The sequence below is a fragment of the Podarcis liolepis genome (assembly GCF_965112155.1).
Source record: "Podarcis liolepis genome assembly, chromosome: 14".
NCBI classification, from domain to species: domain Eukaryota; kingdom Metazoa; phylum Chordata; class Lepidosauria; order Squamata; family Lacertidae; genus Podarcis; species Podarcis liolepis.
In genome coordinates, this window is record NC_139569.1 from 26,393,461 (window position 1) to 26,406,529 (window position 13,069).

Here is a 13,069-nt window from a genome sequence, read left to right on the forward strand (position 1 = left end):
CTCAGAGGCAATGGACCTTGAAGAAGAACCTGGGCAGAGGGCTGGGATTACCATGACTGCAGGGATCATAGTTTCCCCACGGAGAGACTATGCTCTGTTGGCTCTTGTCAGGTCGCCACAGCCTGTCCCAAATGCTGGCCTGGATGAGTCTGTCCTCTGATTCTCCTCCTATTGCAGCTGTCCCAAACCAGGCAGGATGCCCCAGATTTGCAAGGCAGAGCATTCCCCATCCACACCTAAGGAGGATGCTCTAACCCCTCTCCACCTGCCCTGGGTGAGATACTCGAAACAAAAGTTCCTCTCCCAGGGAAATAACCCAAGATCTCCTAACTGTCAGCAACTTGCGCAGCCTCAGTTGAGGCAATGCCACCCACACCCACAGTATGTTTGGCCATAGGAGGTCTCCCTGCTGTGCTTTGGGATAAAGAGGATGGTGGGATTTTTGGCATAAAGAGTGGCACTAGCCTCTTCTGCTGAGGTGCTCTTCCCCATTCCTCCCCTGCCCCTGAGGAGCCAAGAGAAAGGAAGGCAGCCAAAGTTCCAATTCAAGAGTTCTCTGGCTGTGGGACAGAGTCCTCCCAGGTGATGCTTTGTAGGAACATTTGCAGGAAGGGCCGTCATGGGCTTTTCAGACACCAGAAGGTCCCAGGTTCAGTCGCTGATGGCCTCTCCAGGTACAACTGGGAATAGGAACCACAGGTGGAGCCAGCAGAGAGAGAAGGCTGTTCCAATGCTGGGCTCACTCCATCGTTTCCTCAGCTGAGTCTTGCAAGCCCAGCCTCTACTATCCTCCCACCCCCGACACTAAAAGGTCCTGCCTAACAACAACCACCCTGCCAAGTTGGCGCATTAGTCTCAACTACTCTGCTGTGAGTTCTAAGGCTGGGCAATTCATACGGAAGGAAAGAAGTAGCGGTGGGGGAAGCAGGTCCACAAGCAGACATTAGGATTCAGGAGAGCTGGGTGGGCCCCTGAATCTATAAATGCACCCAGCGGCATTACAGTTGAACAAGATTTTATTGGCAGAGCAAATACAACGTCCACAATGAGCACCAGTCCTTTGGGTCTGTCTCCTTGTTAATCAGCACTGCGACAGGACCCTCCTCCCCCCATTTGGCAGGATCATCCTTCCACCACCTGTGCACATGGGAAGAGGTGTCACAGCAGGAGGCCTCCTCTCACACACACACACACACACACACACCCACTACAGGTCAAATGTTGCTCACTGCCAAGACCCTGCAGTGTCTGATAATGGCTGAGAACTGGGGAGAGGCGCTGTGTTCCTGTGTCTGATTCTTTGTGTGCACCCTCCTCCTTCCTCTCTCTGGAGTTCTCTGGTCCATATTAGTGGGACTTCGCCACTTGGAGCTCTGCCTCGTATTTTGTCCAGCCTTGCAACCAACACTGGGGGACGATGGATGGATGGGCATCAGCACCACCCTTATCCTCTCCTTCCATTAAAGCACCTGCCTCCTCTGCTGGCTCGTTCACATTAAAGGTACCCGCTGGGGCAAGGCATGCTGTGGCCAGCACCGGGACGTGGCATCGTGGGCGGCCTTCACATGCAGCACCCAGTGGCAGGCAGTCTTCGGACCAGGCCTGGTCTCTTGGCACCAGGTGGGTCTCTTGGCACCGGCCTTTGGTGATCGTGGCAGGCAGCTGAGCCCACGGCAGGCTGTGGCAAAAGCAAAAGAGCCTCCAGGCCCTTTTGGCGGTGGCGGCAGCATCAGCTACGTAGCAACACTGATGCGGTGAAGGTTGCGCCGCCGCAAGACACGCAGGGAGGTGTTGTTGCGTTGGCGTGAGCCTGGGAGGCAGAGTGGGCCCAGCAGAAGCCAGAGGTAGAGGAGGACACAGGCCCAGCCAGAAGAGACCTTAACCCAGAAGGTTGACCAGCTGCCGTGAGTGAAGGTGGTCTCTAGCACTGCATTTTCATAGCTGCAAGGAGAGCAGAGGCAGGTCGCATTGCAAGCTCCAAAGCTGCCCCCACACACCTTTTGCCACGCAAGTTGCCCCTCCCCCTGGATGTGGGCACCTTGTTCCTACCTGAACCAGTTGGTGAGAGTCATCATGACGTACAGCGAGGCCAGGAAGAAGACAAAGTGGAAGGTGGAGTAGCTGTAGACCACAGGGTCGCCGTGCACAATCTGCTGCTCCACTGGGGACCCTTCCTGCTCACCTCTCTGCCCTAGGCCAGGGGTGAAAAGGGGCCCTCCTGCTCACACAGCTCAGGGATCCAAAGCCCTGCTCTGCACCAATAGCCATGTCTAGTCGAATGACCAGCTATCCTGACTCTTATGGGGTTTCCCAATGTTGGGGAGTCCTGTACACATCCCCTGTCCCTTATTTGAGCATCTGGGGAAAAGATTCAGGAGAGACTGAGATGAGGAGTGTCCCCAAAGATGCTCCTCCTGCTATGCATACTTGAGATACCTGCCTTGCACCCCAACAGTGGATGGGGGGGCACTGGAAGGCCTAAGTGGCTTATGATGCTGCTGGGGCTCCATTGCACTCACCTGCTACCTCCTCTTCCATCTTATCAGGGCAACAGAAGAAACAGGACGCCTTCTGCAAAGAGAACAGGATGGGTCATCCACCACTCATGCAACCTCTTGCCACCTGGCTGTGGTTTCTCTGGCTGCCCCTTAGCTCACAATGGAAACACAGCTGGCAACTGCCAGGGTCGCACCCTCACCCAACCCTTAAGTCACGATGGTGGTCATAGGGACCCCTGGCTCTTCAGCTCCCATCAGCCTCAGCCTGTCTGGCCAGTAGCCCCAGGGGGTTGGGGATGGGGAGAAGAGAATGGGAGTTGCAGTCCCGCAACACCTGGAAGGCTAGAGGCTCTCCATCCCCATCCTGAGGGTGGTCTGGGGAGTCCTGACTTCCCAGGAAACAAAGAGGGAGCGTAGTATCAGTTACAAAGGGTGCTGGCTTTTCCCCTCTAGCTGAAAAAGGGGGAATCCTACCCTGGTTGTATTCGGAAGTGGTAACCAGGCTAGGAATGGGCCCACCCCTGCCAGTGTTTTGCAGGGGAAATCCATGAGATATACATTGTGGGAACAAAGCAGATTGTGCATTTGGACATTAGAACTTGAACACAGGCAGTATCCCAAGAAGCAGGCCTCAGGCACTGAGACATTCATTTTATTGCCTGCTTTTCTGCCCAAACACATACAACGGTTGCAACTTGAAATGCTAAATAACAAATAAATGATAAAAGAGCAGAGAATCCTCTCAGGCAATGGAGAATTGTTTCAGGAGCTGGAGGTTAGGGGGGGAAGCATTGAAGATCAGCAGCTGCCTCTCAAGAGGGTTTCTGCCCCACACTGGACCCTTTCTGGAACCCACCTTAAACTCAAAGCTGTAGATCCTGACCATCCACAGAGGTCCAAACAGCTCAGCGAGCATTGATGCTTCATTGCTGCAGGAGGAGAAGGACAAGGATGAGCAAATCAGCAGCAGGAGCCCTTCCTGAGCATAGCCCATCCTCTTCCCAGCCATTGTAGACAGGCTGACAGGATGGGATGGACAGCATGTCCTGTTTCTCTGACACAGAATCCATCCCAGTATGCCAGGGCTGCCCCAAATTACTTTGAGGAAAGAATCACTTGGTGGGCAGCCTGAGGGCATTACCCCAGAAGTCCAATGTGACCAGGGTGCAACTTGCCCGCATTCTCCACCAGTCTGTTATCTTGTAACAGGAATGGGTGGCAGTGCAGGTCCCTTATTCCCAGACCCCACTCTGGCAAGCTGGGGTCAATCCCTGGCTTGGGACCTGAGACCTCTGGGGCCACATAGGCAGGTACCCACCAGGCAAAGAGGACGCAGGCGTACATGACCCCAGCCCCCAGGATAGCCACCGTTGTGTCCTCAGTCTGCATCCCGTCCTTGCTCACACTGGGGAAGCAGATGGTGAGATTCTGCCCCTTGTACTGCACTGTGGGAGAGGAGGAGGAAAATGCCATTAGCTGATTGAGGGCCTGCCTCACCCCTGTGGATCTCCCCAGAAGGCAAAGGCTCAGAGCTGAGACAGACCTTTCTCTGGTGGCCGGCTGGACAGGGCAGAGAAGGTCAGGTACATGACGTAGCAGCAGATGATGGAGGCCTGTAAGGGACTGGAGCTTGGCTGTCCTGGGAGCAGACAGGTGCAAGGGGAATAAAGGGTTATCAGTGTCCTCAAAAAACATCCCCATCCCAGCAATAAAGAGTGAAAATGCAGTCTGTGTCTATCGGCCCAGAGTCATTGGTCTACTTGTGTGTACATGATTCCTGATGCTCCCTCACTGCCAGAAGCTGTAGTTAGGGTGTGCTTTAGGAGGCAGAGTATATAAGCCGCCTCCTGACCCTTCCAATTGCTGGAAACATCACAGGCCTCTGGCTCTCTGATCCCCTTCCTTGCTGAGCTCCCTGTGACAGGGTCCTGGGACTGTCTCATGACCTTGTTTCTTAATCACCTTTTGCACCTGGACCTATTCTTTCTGCTTCACCTTGTTGTGTACCTAGAAGCCTGCTCTCTTAGGTGAGTATTTGATAAAATTATTTACCCTCCTAGCACCCACCCCTCTTAAGGAAACCACCTAGAACTCAACATCCTTGGGAGAGGAACTTCCAGAGAGAAGAGGCCACTGGTTCAGTGCTTCTTGTTTGGGCAATTAAGTCCTGAGAGTGCTCTACGCTTTGCTTGTTGCAGGCCACAGAAGGCTATGAGCCCCTGCCCCTCCAATCCCACCCTGTGCTGCAAAATCCACACATGCCATTACTCACGCAGGCGGACGCAGGGAGTGATGGAGATGAAGGACATCAGGAGGCACAGGGCACCGTTGAAGGCCAGCAGCCCCTTGTTGAGGAAACAGCCGCCTGGGTGGGTGTAGAATTTGTACAGGAAAGTGTAAGCGGTGGAGGCTATGGTGTAGAAGCCCAGTGTGGCCAGGAAGATAGCCAGGTACCAGCGCTTGTCCGTGGAGGCGCCTGTCAGCCTGTGAGAGAGCGAGGGAAAAGCTTGTTTGGAGCACTGACCTAAGGCCAGCTCCCTCCCTTCTCCAGCCCCCTTGTGGGCACTTGGTCCAAGAAAGTGCCCCAACCCATTCCATCCAGAAGGCAGACTCACCAGTTCTTGTTCCAGGTGTGGGCAAAGGCTGTGATCAGCACCAGCTGGACCAGGATGAAGGCAAAGCCTCCGCAGACACCAACCAAGTGCCAGGCTGCAAGGGCCAAAGGAAGACAGAAATGTGGGCGGTGGTCAGGGGGACCAAAGAAGCCAAGTGCCACCTCTGGCTGTCCTGCCAGGCTCTTTCCTCTCTGGAAAGCCAGCTCAGCTCTGGCCAGGAAAGAGGCTCTTCTGGCTTAGATCCCTCAAAGATAAGCCTTTTTTGGCTGAGAAGCAGGATGATGGGAAGAAGAGCCTGCTCAATCAGGCCAATGAGGGCCCATCTAGTCCAGCATTCCCTTCTCATGGTGGCCAACAAGATGCCTCAATGGGAAACCAGCAAGCAGGATTTGAGCACATGAACTCCCTTTCCTTCTGTGCTTTCCAGGAACTGGTATTCAGAAGCACAGCTGCCTCCATGAATTTGTCTAATCTTTTAAAGCAATCTTTCAAAGCTGGTGGCCATCTCTGCCTCCTATGGGTCCCCTCAGAGGATTATCAGTAAGGAAGTAAGCCCCACCAGAGGGAGGGATGCTGATTCTGACAGAAACAGAAAAGGATGAGGGAATGACTCCTTTTTGCCTGTTCAGAAATCTGTCAAGCAAAAAGGGTCCATATATGTTCCCCTTGTTTTCAAGTCTGCAGATGACAATGAATGATAAGTGTTTCTTTCTTTCTTTACATTCTTTTGATATTTCTTTTACCTTGAAATGCATGTAAGTTACCCAAACAGTTGTTCACGTTACATAATTTTAACCTACATCAAACAGCAGGCAGCAAGACAAATTACGTCGTATTTGGTGGAAACTGAACTGCAGCAGAATGGAAATGAGGCTGAAGAAGGGAAATGGCTGCCTCCCTCCATTCCTACCTGGAGGGCTGTCCTTACAGTGAGAAGGGGTGGGCTCTTGGCAAGAGCAAGTTGCAGAGCCACCAGCCTGATCCAGCAGCCAAGTGGGCTGCTCTTCTATTCTCCTTACCTCTGAGGAAGCGCTGGTCTTGGATGAAGAAGGCGGCTGCGCAGAGCCCCACAAGGATGAGGAGCTTCAGGAACCAGAACCTGCAACAGACCCCAAAGAGGCGGTGAATAACCAGGGTGGCCCCTGGATGGATGGGCCTGTGGCTTCCTCTGCCTGCTCCTCCATAACAGCCCAGGGACTGCCAGGTCTGTGTCAGGACCTCCCTTCTCCTCACCCATTGTGCAAGAGGGCGCGGACGTTGCTGCTGGACTTGATGTTGATCAAGAAGGCTGCCTGGCCCAGGTAGAAGCAGGCGGTGCCAAAGCAGACCCTGTAGACGGCTGAGTAGCCCACCAGGATGTCGCAGTCACTGTCCCCAGGAAGGTGTTCACACAGCACTGCGTAGAAAGGCACCTGTGGGAGGAAGGGAGAGAGACCCAGGGTGGGGGGAAGCACTGCCAGAACTTCCACACTGGAACCCTTGATTGATTTGATTGATTGATTGATTGATTGATTGATTGCATTTATATCCCACTTTGCGCCACTCCAAGGAGCTCAAGGCAGCATGCATAGCTATTTCCCATCTCATTTAATCCCCACAGAAACCCTGTGAGGCAAGATAGGCTGCAATGTGGGGACTGGCCCCCCAAATCACACCCAGTGAGCTTCATGGCCAAGTAGGGATTTGAACCCTTGTATTCCTGGTCCGAGTTCAACATGCTAACCATTGTGCCACTATTTAAAAGGTAAAGGTAAAGGGACCCCTGACTGTTAGGTCCAGTCATGGCCGACTCTGGGGTTGTGGTGCTCATCTCGCTTTACTGTCTGAGGGAGCCAGTGTACAGCTTCCGGGTCATGTGGCCAGCATGACTAAGCCACTTCTGGCGAACCAGAGCAGCACACGGAAACGCCGTTTACCTTCCTGCCAGAGCAGTACCTGTTTATCTACTTGCACTTTGATGTGCTTTCGAACTGCTAGGTTGGCAGGAGCAGGGACCGAGCAGCGGGAGCTCACCCCGTCGTGGGGATTCGAACCACCGACCTTCTGATCGGCAAGTCTTAGGCTCTGTGGTTTAACCCACAGCACCGCCCGCATCCCTGTGCCACTATTTAGTGTGGAATTAAAATGTTTGCTTTGCAGAGCCCATCCTCTGCTTTCTTCTCTTTTTAAATAGAACTAGAGTAATAGCATTTTAAAAAGGGAAGTGAATTAATAAGAGGAAGCTGGTCATTCGAGCCCCTCCCTGCCACTTGGAGGAGATTATTTTCTCAGAATAGTGGCCAGTTGTCCTCTCCCCCCCCGCCGCCGCCCCAATGAGCCTCCAGATGCAGGTGGAGGAGGCTCCCAATGGCAGTGGCTTCTCACTCACTCACGTTCTCCTTGATGGCTTCGGCCACAGTGCGGGAGAGCATGAAGCAGCAGCTGGCACAGGCCAGGATGTGGAAGAGCATGTAGAGGAGCCGGGTCCCCGTCGAGACCTTGATGCCGGGGCAGCAGGGACAGCACAAGGTGCAAGGGGTTGGGCCGCAGCAGCAGCAAATCTGAGCAGGGGAGAGGGAAGTTGAGTGTTACCTACTTAGACCTTCTCTGCATGCCCAGCAACCCTCTGCCTCCCTGCCCACAATGAGCTGGACTCCCTGCCTCTCACTGGACCCTTCACCCTAAGCCTCTGGCAGCAGAAAGCAGCTGGGGTCTGTTGCCTGCATGGGTGAGGGGCTGGGCAGCCGGATTGTCCTGGGTCAGTCCCTAGACTTGGCCCACCCACAAGACTGTCCCTGAGCAGGTCCTTGAGCAGTGAGTGAGGGGCACAGCCTGCAGGAGGCGGGATTAAGGGGATTGGGAAGCTCAGGTGCCATCTGTTGCTGCTGGAGGGGGGCAGGCATCACATTCAGGGTCCAACGTGCTTCCACCAACCCACCAGTCTCTGGTTCAGCCGGACAAAATATGCAAAACAAGCAACCCAGCTCTTGGGGCCAGCTGTGGGTCACGAACTGGCAGTGACACAGAATTTCTAAGATGGTGTTTTAGTTCTTAATGGTAATTTCTTTTTGTTGTTCTACACTGTACTTTAGAGCAGCTCCTCTTATGGAACAGCTATACAACCGCAGTTAATAAATAAAATAATTCATGCATGGTTTCTCCCTTGTGGGAAAACCAGCTGTGGGTTGCAATGTTTCTGTGCCCTCAGAGAGTTTTGTGCCATCCATCCTGAGACTGTGGAACACACAATAGGTTAGAAAGGGAGGACACATTCCTGTCACTGAGACGTGCCAGCTGAGCAGTCTGCTATGGAAGTAGCATAATAGGCACCGATCTGTGAGCAGAGATGGGCTTTCCAGGCTGACTCCACAGGCTTCCCTGTAATCTGGAGTTCACGTGTGCCCAGGAGGATTGCTCTGGCACTGTCAATAAGCCCAATTGACAGTGCAATACTTTAAAGGTAAATCTCAGTGAGCACATACAGGAAGATGAGTTTGTATACCAAGCAGGGATCACTGCCGAATGGGACACTTTAAGACCAGGAAGGGCTGTGGCTCAATGGCAGAGCATCTGCTTGGCATGTTGAAGGTTCCAGGTTCAATCTCAAGCAGCTTCTCCAGGTATGGCTGGGAAGGCCCCTGAATGAAGACTGGAGAGATATTGCTGCCAGCCAGTGTAGATAGACAGTGCTGAGCTGGATAGTCTGTTTCAGTAGAAGATGGCTCCTGACACTCCTAAGGCTCATTGTTTTAACTTGCTTGCATTGCCTTATTATCACTCTGCAGGACACCTTTAGATGCCAACAACCTTCTCATTAGCCCACTTTCCAAAGACTCCAAAGCTCCTGCATCACTGAGTTCTCTGTCTGCTGCTTCCAACCAGTTTTGCAGCTGTTGCATTTCTTATTCTTTCTCTGGGTCTAGCACAGAAACACCTGGATCCCATAAGGCAATGGCCCCAGAGGAGCCAGCCAAAGCCACCCACCCACCCCTAGCTCTGCACCTGAGCATCCTGCCCAGCTGACCACCAATAACCCTAGAGAGGGATTAGAGTCACTCCTAATTGACAGAGGCACAGCATCCATCCCCTCCTCCCACCTGAGCTGGGCAGAGCCCCTCCCCATGATCTGCAGTTGGGCCAATGATGTTAGGAACGCATTGCAGGGTAAGGGACCACCTTTGCTAGTTGGCCACATTTTTGGCCTGCCTCAGGAAGCTCCTTGAACACCTCTCACCCTCCTCGGTCAAGAAGCACACCTGGGAAAGAGTTTGAATGAAATGTGTTCCTCAACCCAGCTGGGATATCACCTCAAGATGGGGAGCTTAATTCTCCATGTGCCCAGAGCCAGGGGCCTGAAACTGCTGCCCATCAGCTTAAGGAGATTTTATGGAGAGGACCCCTCCAGGCACCAACCAGCATCTTAGAGAAACACCCCCTTGGATTCCTGTTACAAGAGAGGCAGGGGACCACACCTAGAGGGAAACTGGTGCTCTGCTTCCTAGAAGCTACTCTACACAAAGAAGGTGCTCATGTTCCATTCCTGAAGAGTTTGGATTTGATATCCCGCTTTATCACTACCCGAAGGAGTCTCAAAGCGGCCAACATTCTCCTTTCCCTTCCTCCCCCACAACAAACACTCTGTGAGGTGAGTGGGGCTGAGAGACTTCAAAGAAGTGTGACTGGCCCAAGGTCACCCAGCAGCTGCATGTGGAGGAGCGGAGACGCAAACCTGGTTCCCCAGATTACAAGACTTCCGCTCTTGACCACTACACCACACTGGCTCTCCTGGGTAGCTAACGACCTACAAGAAGCACCCCGGACTGTCTTTGGCCTTGATATTGTGACTGCAAAAGGAATCAAGACAGCCCCTATGAGGAAGGGATACTAGATACCTGGAAGGGGAGGGTCCAAGGAACATGTCAGAGGAGAAAAGTATACCAGTTTAGAAAACGGATGGATGAGTGGGTGAATCCTGAGCTTCTAGAGGCAAGAGCTGGCACCAGGTTATGGGGTAGCATCCCTGTGGAGGCTCCTTCCAGGCAGGAATTATTTGTGGAAAACAATGCTGCTCAGGCACGCAAGTTTTCTGCATTGTTTATACCACATCACCGCTATCAAAATCCCAGCCCACATTTTTTAAATTTACATTTAATCCGGATTTCCCCTTCCTCTGGGAAATCCGATAAGTAGAAACAACCTGTTAAACATCCGCTGTCACTGTCTGGTGTAGAAATTTCTTGGCACAGAGTTGTTGTGGGGTTTTTTTTGAGGGGTGGGGAGGGGTAGTTTGTCATGTGTGTGGTGTTGACTGAAGTTTTGGTGGGTGGCCTCTATCACACACATAAACCCTGCATTCGCCAGCTCCTCTCCAGAGCACAAGTTAAGCTATTTTGTTCCAGATACACCAGTAACAGACAGAAGATGTTCATTCCCAGTAATGACTACAATGCTGAAGGTGCATTTGAATTTCAGTGGCCTGATGAGAGGAAGTTGTGATATCAAGTCATTGTGGGGAATTACCTCTTCAGACTGTAATCACAGCACATACATCAGACTTTCTCTTTTAAAAGGTTTAATCTGAACTTCATGCACAAAACCTCCTCCTTAGAACTTCAGTCTTGGCACCTTTTATTATATGTGTTGGAATTGTAAAAAGATAAAGGAATTCTAGGAGATGATATATAATGAATTTTAAATTTTTTGTAAAACCAATAAAAATATTTTTTTTTAATAAGAGAACTTCAGTCTTTCATTGATGCTGCGCTTTGGGGGTGGGGTGGGGGAAGAGACTGCATAGCTGTGCTGTTAATGGTTACAGGGATATATAGATAAGATTAGCCATATTTTTTAAAAAATGTTGCCACTTGGTCCCAGCCACACAAAACCAAACAGCAGATCAATATAGCACTTCCCCAAGTATCAAAAAAAGAATCAAGAGATATCGCTCCCCCTTCTGCCAACAGGCCTCCATTTTGTGCCTTGTGAAACACGACAACTAACTGGGCTAGCCAAGTTTGCCCTCTTGCCTTCTTCTCATAGCTGTCAACTTTCAGATTTGAAAATAAGGGATCAGCAGCCTCACCTGTCCTGGGGACAGCCTACGGGATATCTAACAATCCGGGATAGCAGTGGGAAATCGGTCTGGAATAAGGGAATTTCTCGCAAAAAAGGGAATGTTGACAGCTATGCCTCCTTCTGGGCTGCCAGCGATGCAGAGGAGGGGCAAAAAAGCCACCAACTGATTTAATTCTGCCAGGCTCCACCCTCTGATGTGGATGGCAAGCGGGGTAACAGTGAAAATCCACGGTTGAATAAACAAGATGTGTGGAAGGCCACGTGCCAATTGCATGCATCTGAAAACCAGCCCTGCAGGACCCGTTTGCAACAGAAAACCCCTTCTGGAAGTCCCCCTGAGCACTGGGGAACAGTGCTGGACAGACTGTGTGAACAAGGCAAGAAGGGCGACCCAACCCCCTCCCCCCGGCCACACATGCATCATCCCAAGAACCCTCTGCAGGTGTTTTTTTCTACATTCTCGTTGTGAGTCCAATTATCTTTCATTTAGTTGTGTTGATTGTCAAGGCTGAGTCTCACAAGCCTTTATCCTCTGAACCTCCGTGGGAGGCCTGATCCTTCCCTGGTCCTGGATCTGAGGGCAAGGGCCAAGTGAGCTGCTGGGCAAATGGCTAGCTTGCTTTCCCCAACATTGGCCACGGCTAGAGGCTTTCTCACTTGAGGGGAGGTTGCTGGGACTCTGGCCTGAGCTTGGGCCTTGCAGGAACAGCAGAAGGTCCATTGTGGCTCAGTGGCAGAGCACCTGCTTGGCAGAAGGTCCTTGGTTTGATACCCACGGCATCTCCAGGAAAGGCTAGGAATGCCCCCTGTCTGATACCCTGGTGAGGTGCTGCCAGTCAGTGTGGCCCCGGGGGTAGAAGCAGCAGCTCGTGTTCAAGCTGGCATCACCTGTTCTGGCTGTTCCCTCCCTTGGGGGCCTCTTGGGCCAGGCCTTGGCCAGACCCCAGAGCTGACAAGTCTTGAAGCCTCCCCTCTGCTTACCTGGGCCTTGCAGTAGCCTGGCACCATCCCTCCTCCTCTGTTCCCGGTGCCCCCAGCTCCCCAAGGGAACGGCTGGACGTCCTGCCCTCGTCCCCCAGTCATCTGCTCCTGGCTCCGTGGGCCCAGCCCTTTGCTCAGCAGCGCATCCCTGGGACCAGGTGGAGCCTGCTCTCCAGAAAGCGGTTGCAAAGAGAAAGCCAATTAGTTGAGAGGCTGAGATTGGCCAACTGGCAACCCGCTGCCTCCACCTTTGATCCTTGGGACCAGCGATTGGCCTTCCTGGGGTGGGGGGATGGTGCTCCTTTCCCCTCCACTTGCCTTTCTGCCTGATTATGTCAGGAGCCAAATCTGCCTCTTTAACCCTCTTACCCGGCAGAAATAGAGAGCTTAGCCGTTCCGTTGGGTTAGGTGAATCTCAGGCTGTTGTTGCAAGATGGAAGGGACAGGAGCCTTCTCACCTCAGGTCCCCCCAGGGAGCAAAGTAGCAGCCACAGAAGCTCCCTCACCAGGGCCTTGCCTGGCAAGGGAGCCTCTGTGAACCTGCTCCAAGGGCAGGGAGGGTGGCAGGCAGGCAGAGGACTCCACCAGCCTTCAGCCATGCAGGACTACTGGCCTCCTTTGGCTGCCAGAGACTGGGCAGGGCTTCCATCAGGGAACTAAAACTGATCTGGCCATAGCAGCGCACACTTTAGTTGCATCCCTGTGTGGATTACTGTTAACATACTCTGTGTTGGGCTGCCTTTGAAAGTGCCCAGAAACTTCAACGGGTCCAAAAAGCTGAAGCTAGACCATGGGTAGGCAAACTAAGGCCCAGGGGCCAGATCTGGCCAATCGCCTTCTAAATCCGGCCCGCAAACGGTCTGGGAATCAGCCGGTTTTACTTAGTAGAATGTGTCCTTTTATTTAAAATGCACCTCTGGG

The 13,069-nt window shown here is 52.6% G+C and overlaps 1 protein-coding gene across 3 annotated transcripts; it reads right to left on the bottom strand.

Moving 5' to 3' along the window:
- Positions 1–998: 998 nt before the first annotated feature.
- SERINC4 (serine incorporator 4) lies at positions 999–12,650 on the bottom strand. Of its 3 annotated transcripts, XM_083476095.1 has the most exons (13): positions 12,518–12,547; positions 12,149–12,313; positions 7,486–7,653; positions 6,347–6,525; positions 6,133–6,212; positions 5,114–5,207; positions 4,771–4,982; positions 4,042–4,137; positions 3,817–3,943; positions 3,355–3,427; positions 2,520–2,571; positions 2,050–2,191; positions 999–1,941 (listed from the first exon to the last, which is right to left on the bottom strand). In XM_083476095.1, exons 2-13 carry the CDS (start codon positions 12,248–12,250, stop codon positions 1,734–1,736), a joined length of 1,533 nt encoding a protein of 510 aa, XP_083332221.1. In that variant the 5' UTR covers positions 12,251–12,313; positions 12,518–12,547; the 3' UTR covers positions 999–1,733. The 3 variants fall into 3 exon arrangements, with proteins under 3 accessions (XP_083332221.1, XP_083332222.1, XP_083332220.1); XM_083476096.1 differs by lacking the exon at positions 12,149–12,313 and having other exon boundaries at positions 12,518–12,650; XM_083476094.1 differs by lacking the exon at positions 12,518–12,547 and having other exon boundaries at positions 12,149–12,341.
- Positions 12,651–13,069: the final 419 nt, after the last annotated feature.

What these genes read in the sequence shown, in the direction of transcription:
- SERINC4 (XM_083476095.1), bottom strand. Translation starts at nt 12,250, where the DNA reads ATGACTGGGGGACGAGGGCAGGACGTCCAGCCGTTCCCTTGGGGAGCT. An exon ending in CCGAAGCCATCAAGGAGAAC is followed by an intron (nt 6,526 to 7,485) that starts GTGAGTGAGTGA and finishes TTCCTCCCACAG; the next exon opens with GTGCCTTTCTACGCAGTGCT. An exon ending in CGCGCCCTCTTGCACAATGG is followed by an intron (nt 6,213 to 6,346) that starts GTGAGGAGAAGG and finishes GGTCTGTTGCAG; the next exon opens with GTTCTGGTTCCTGAAGCTCC.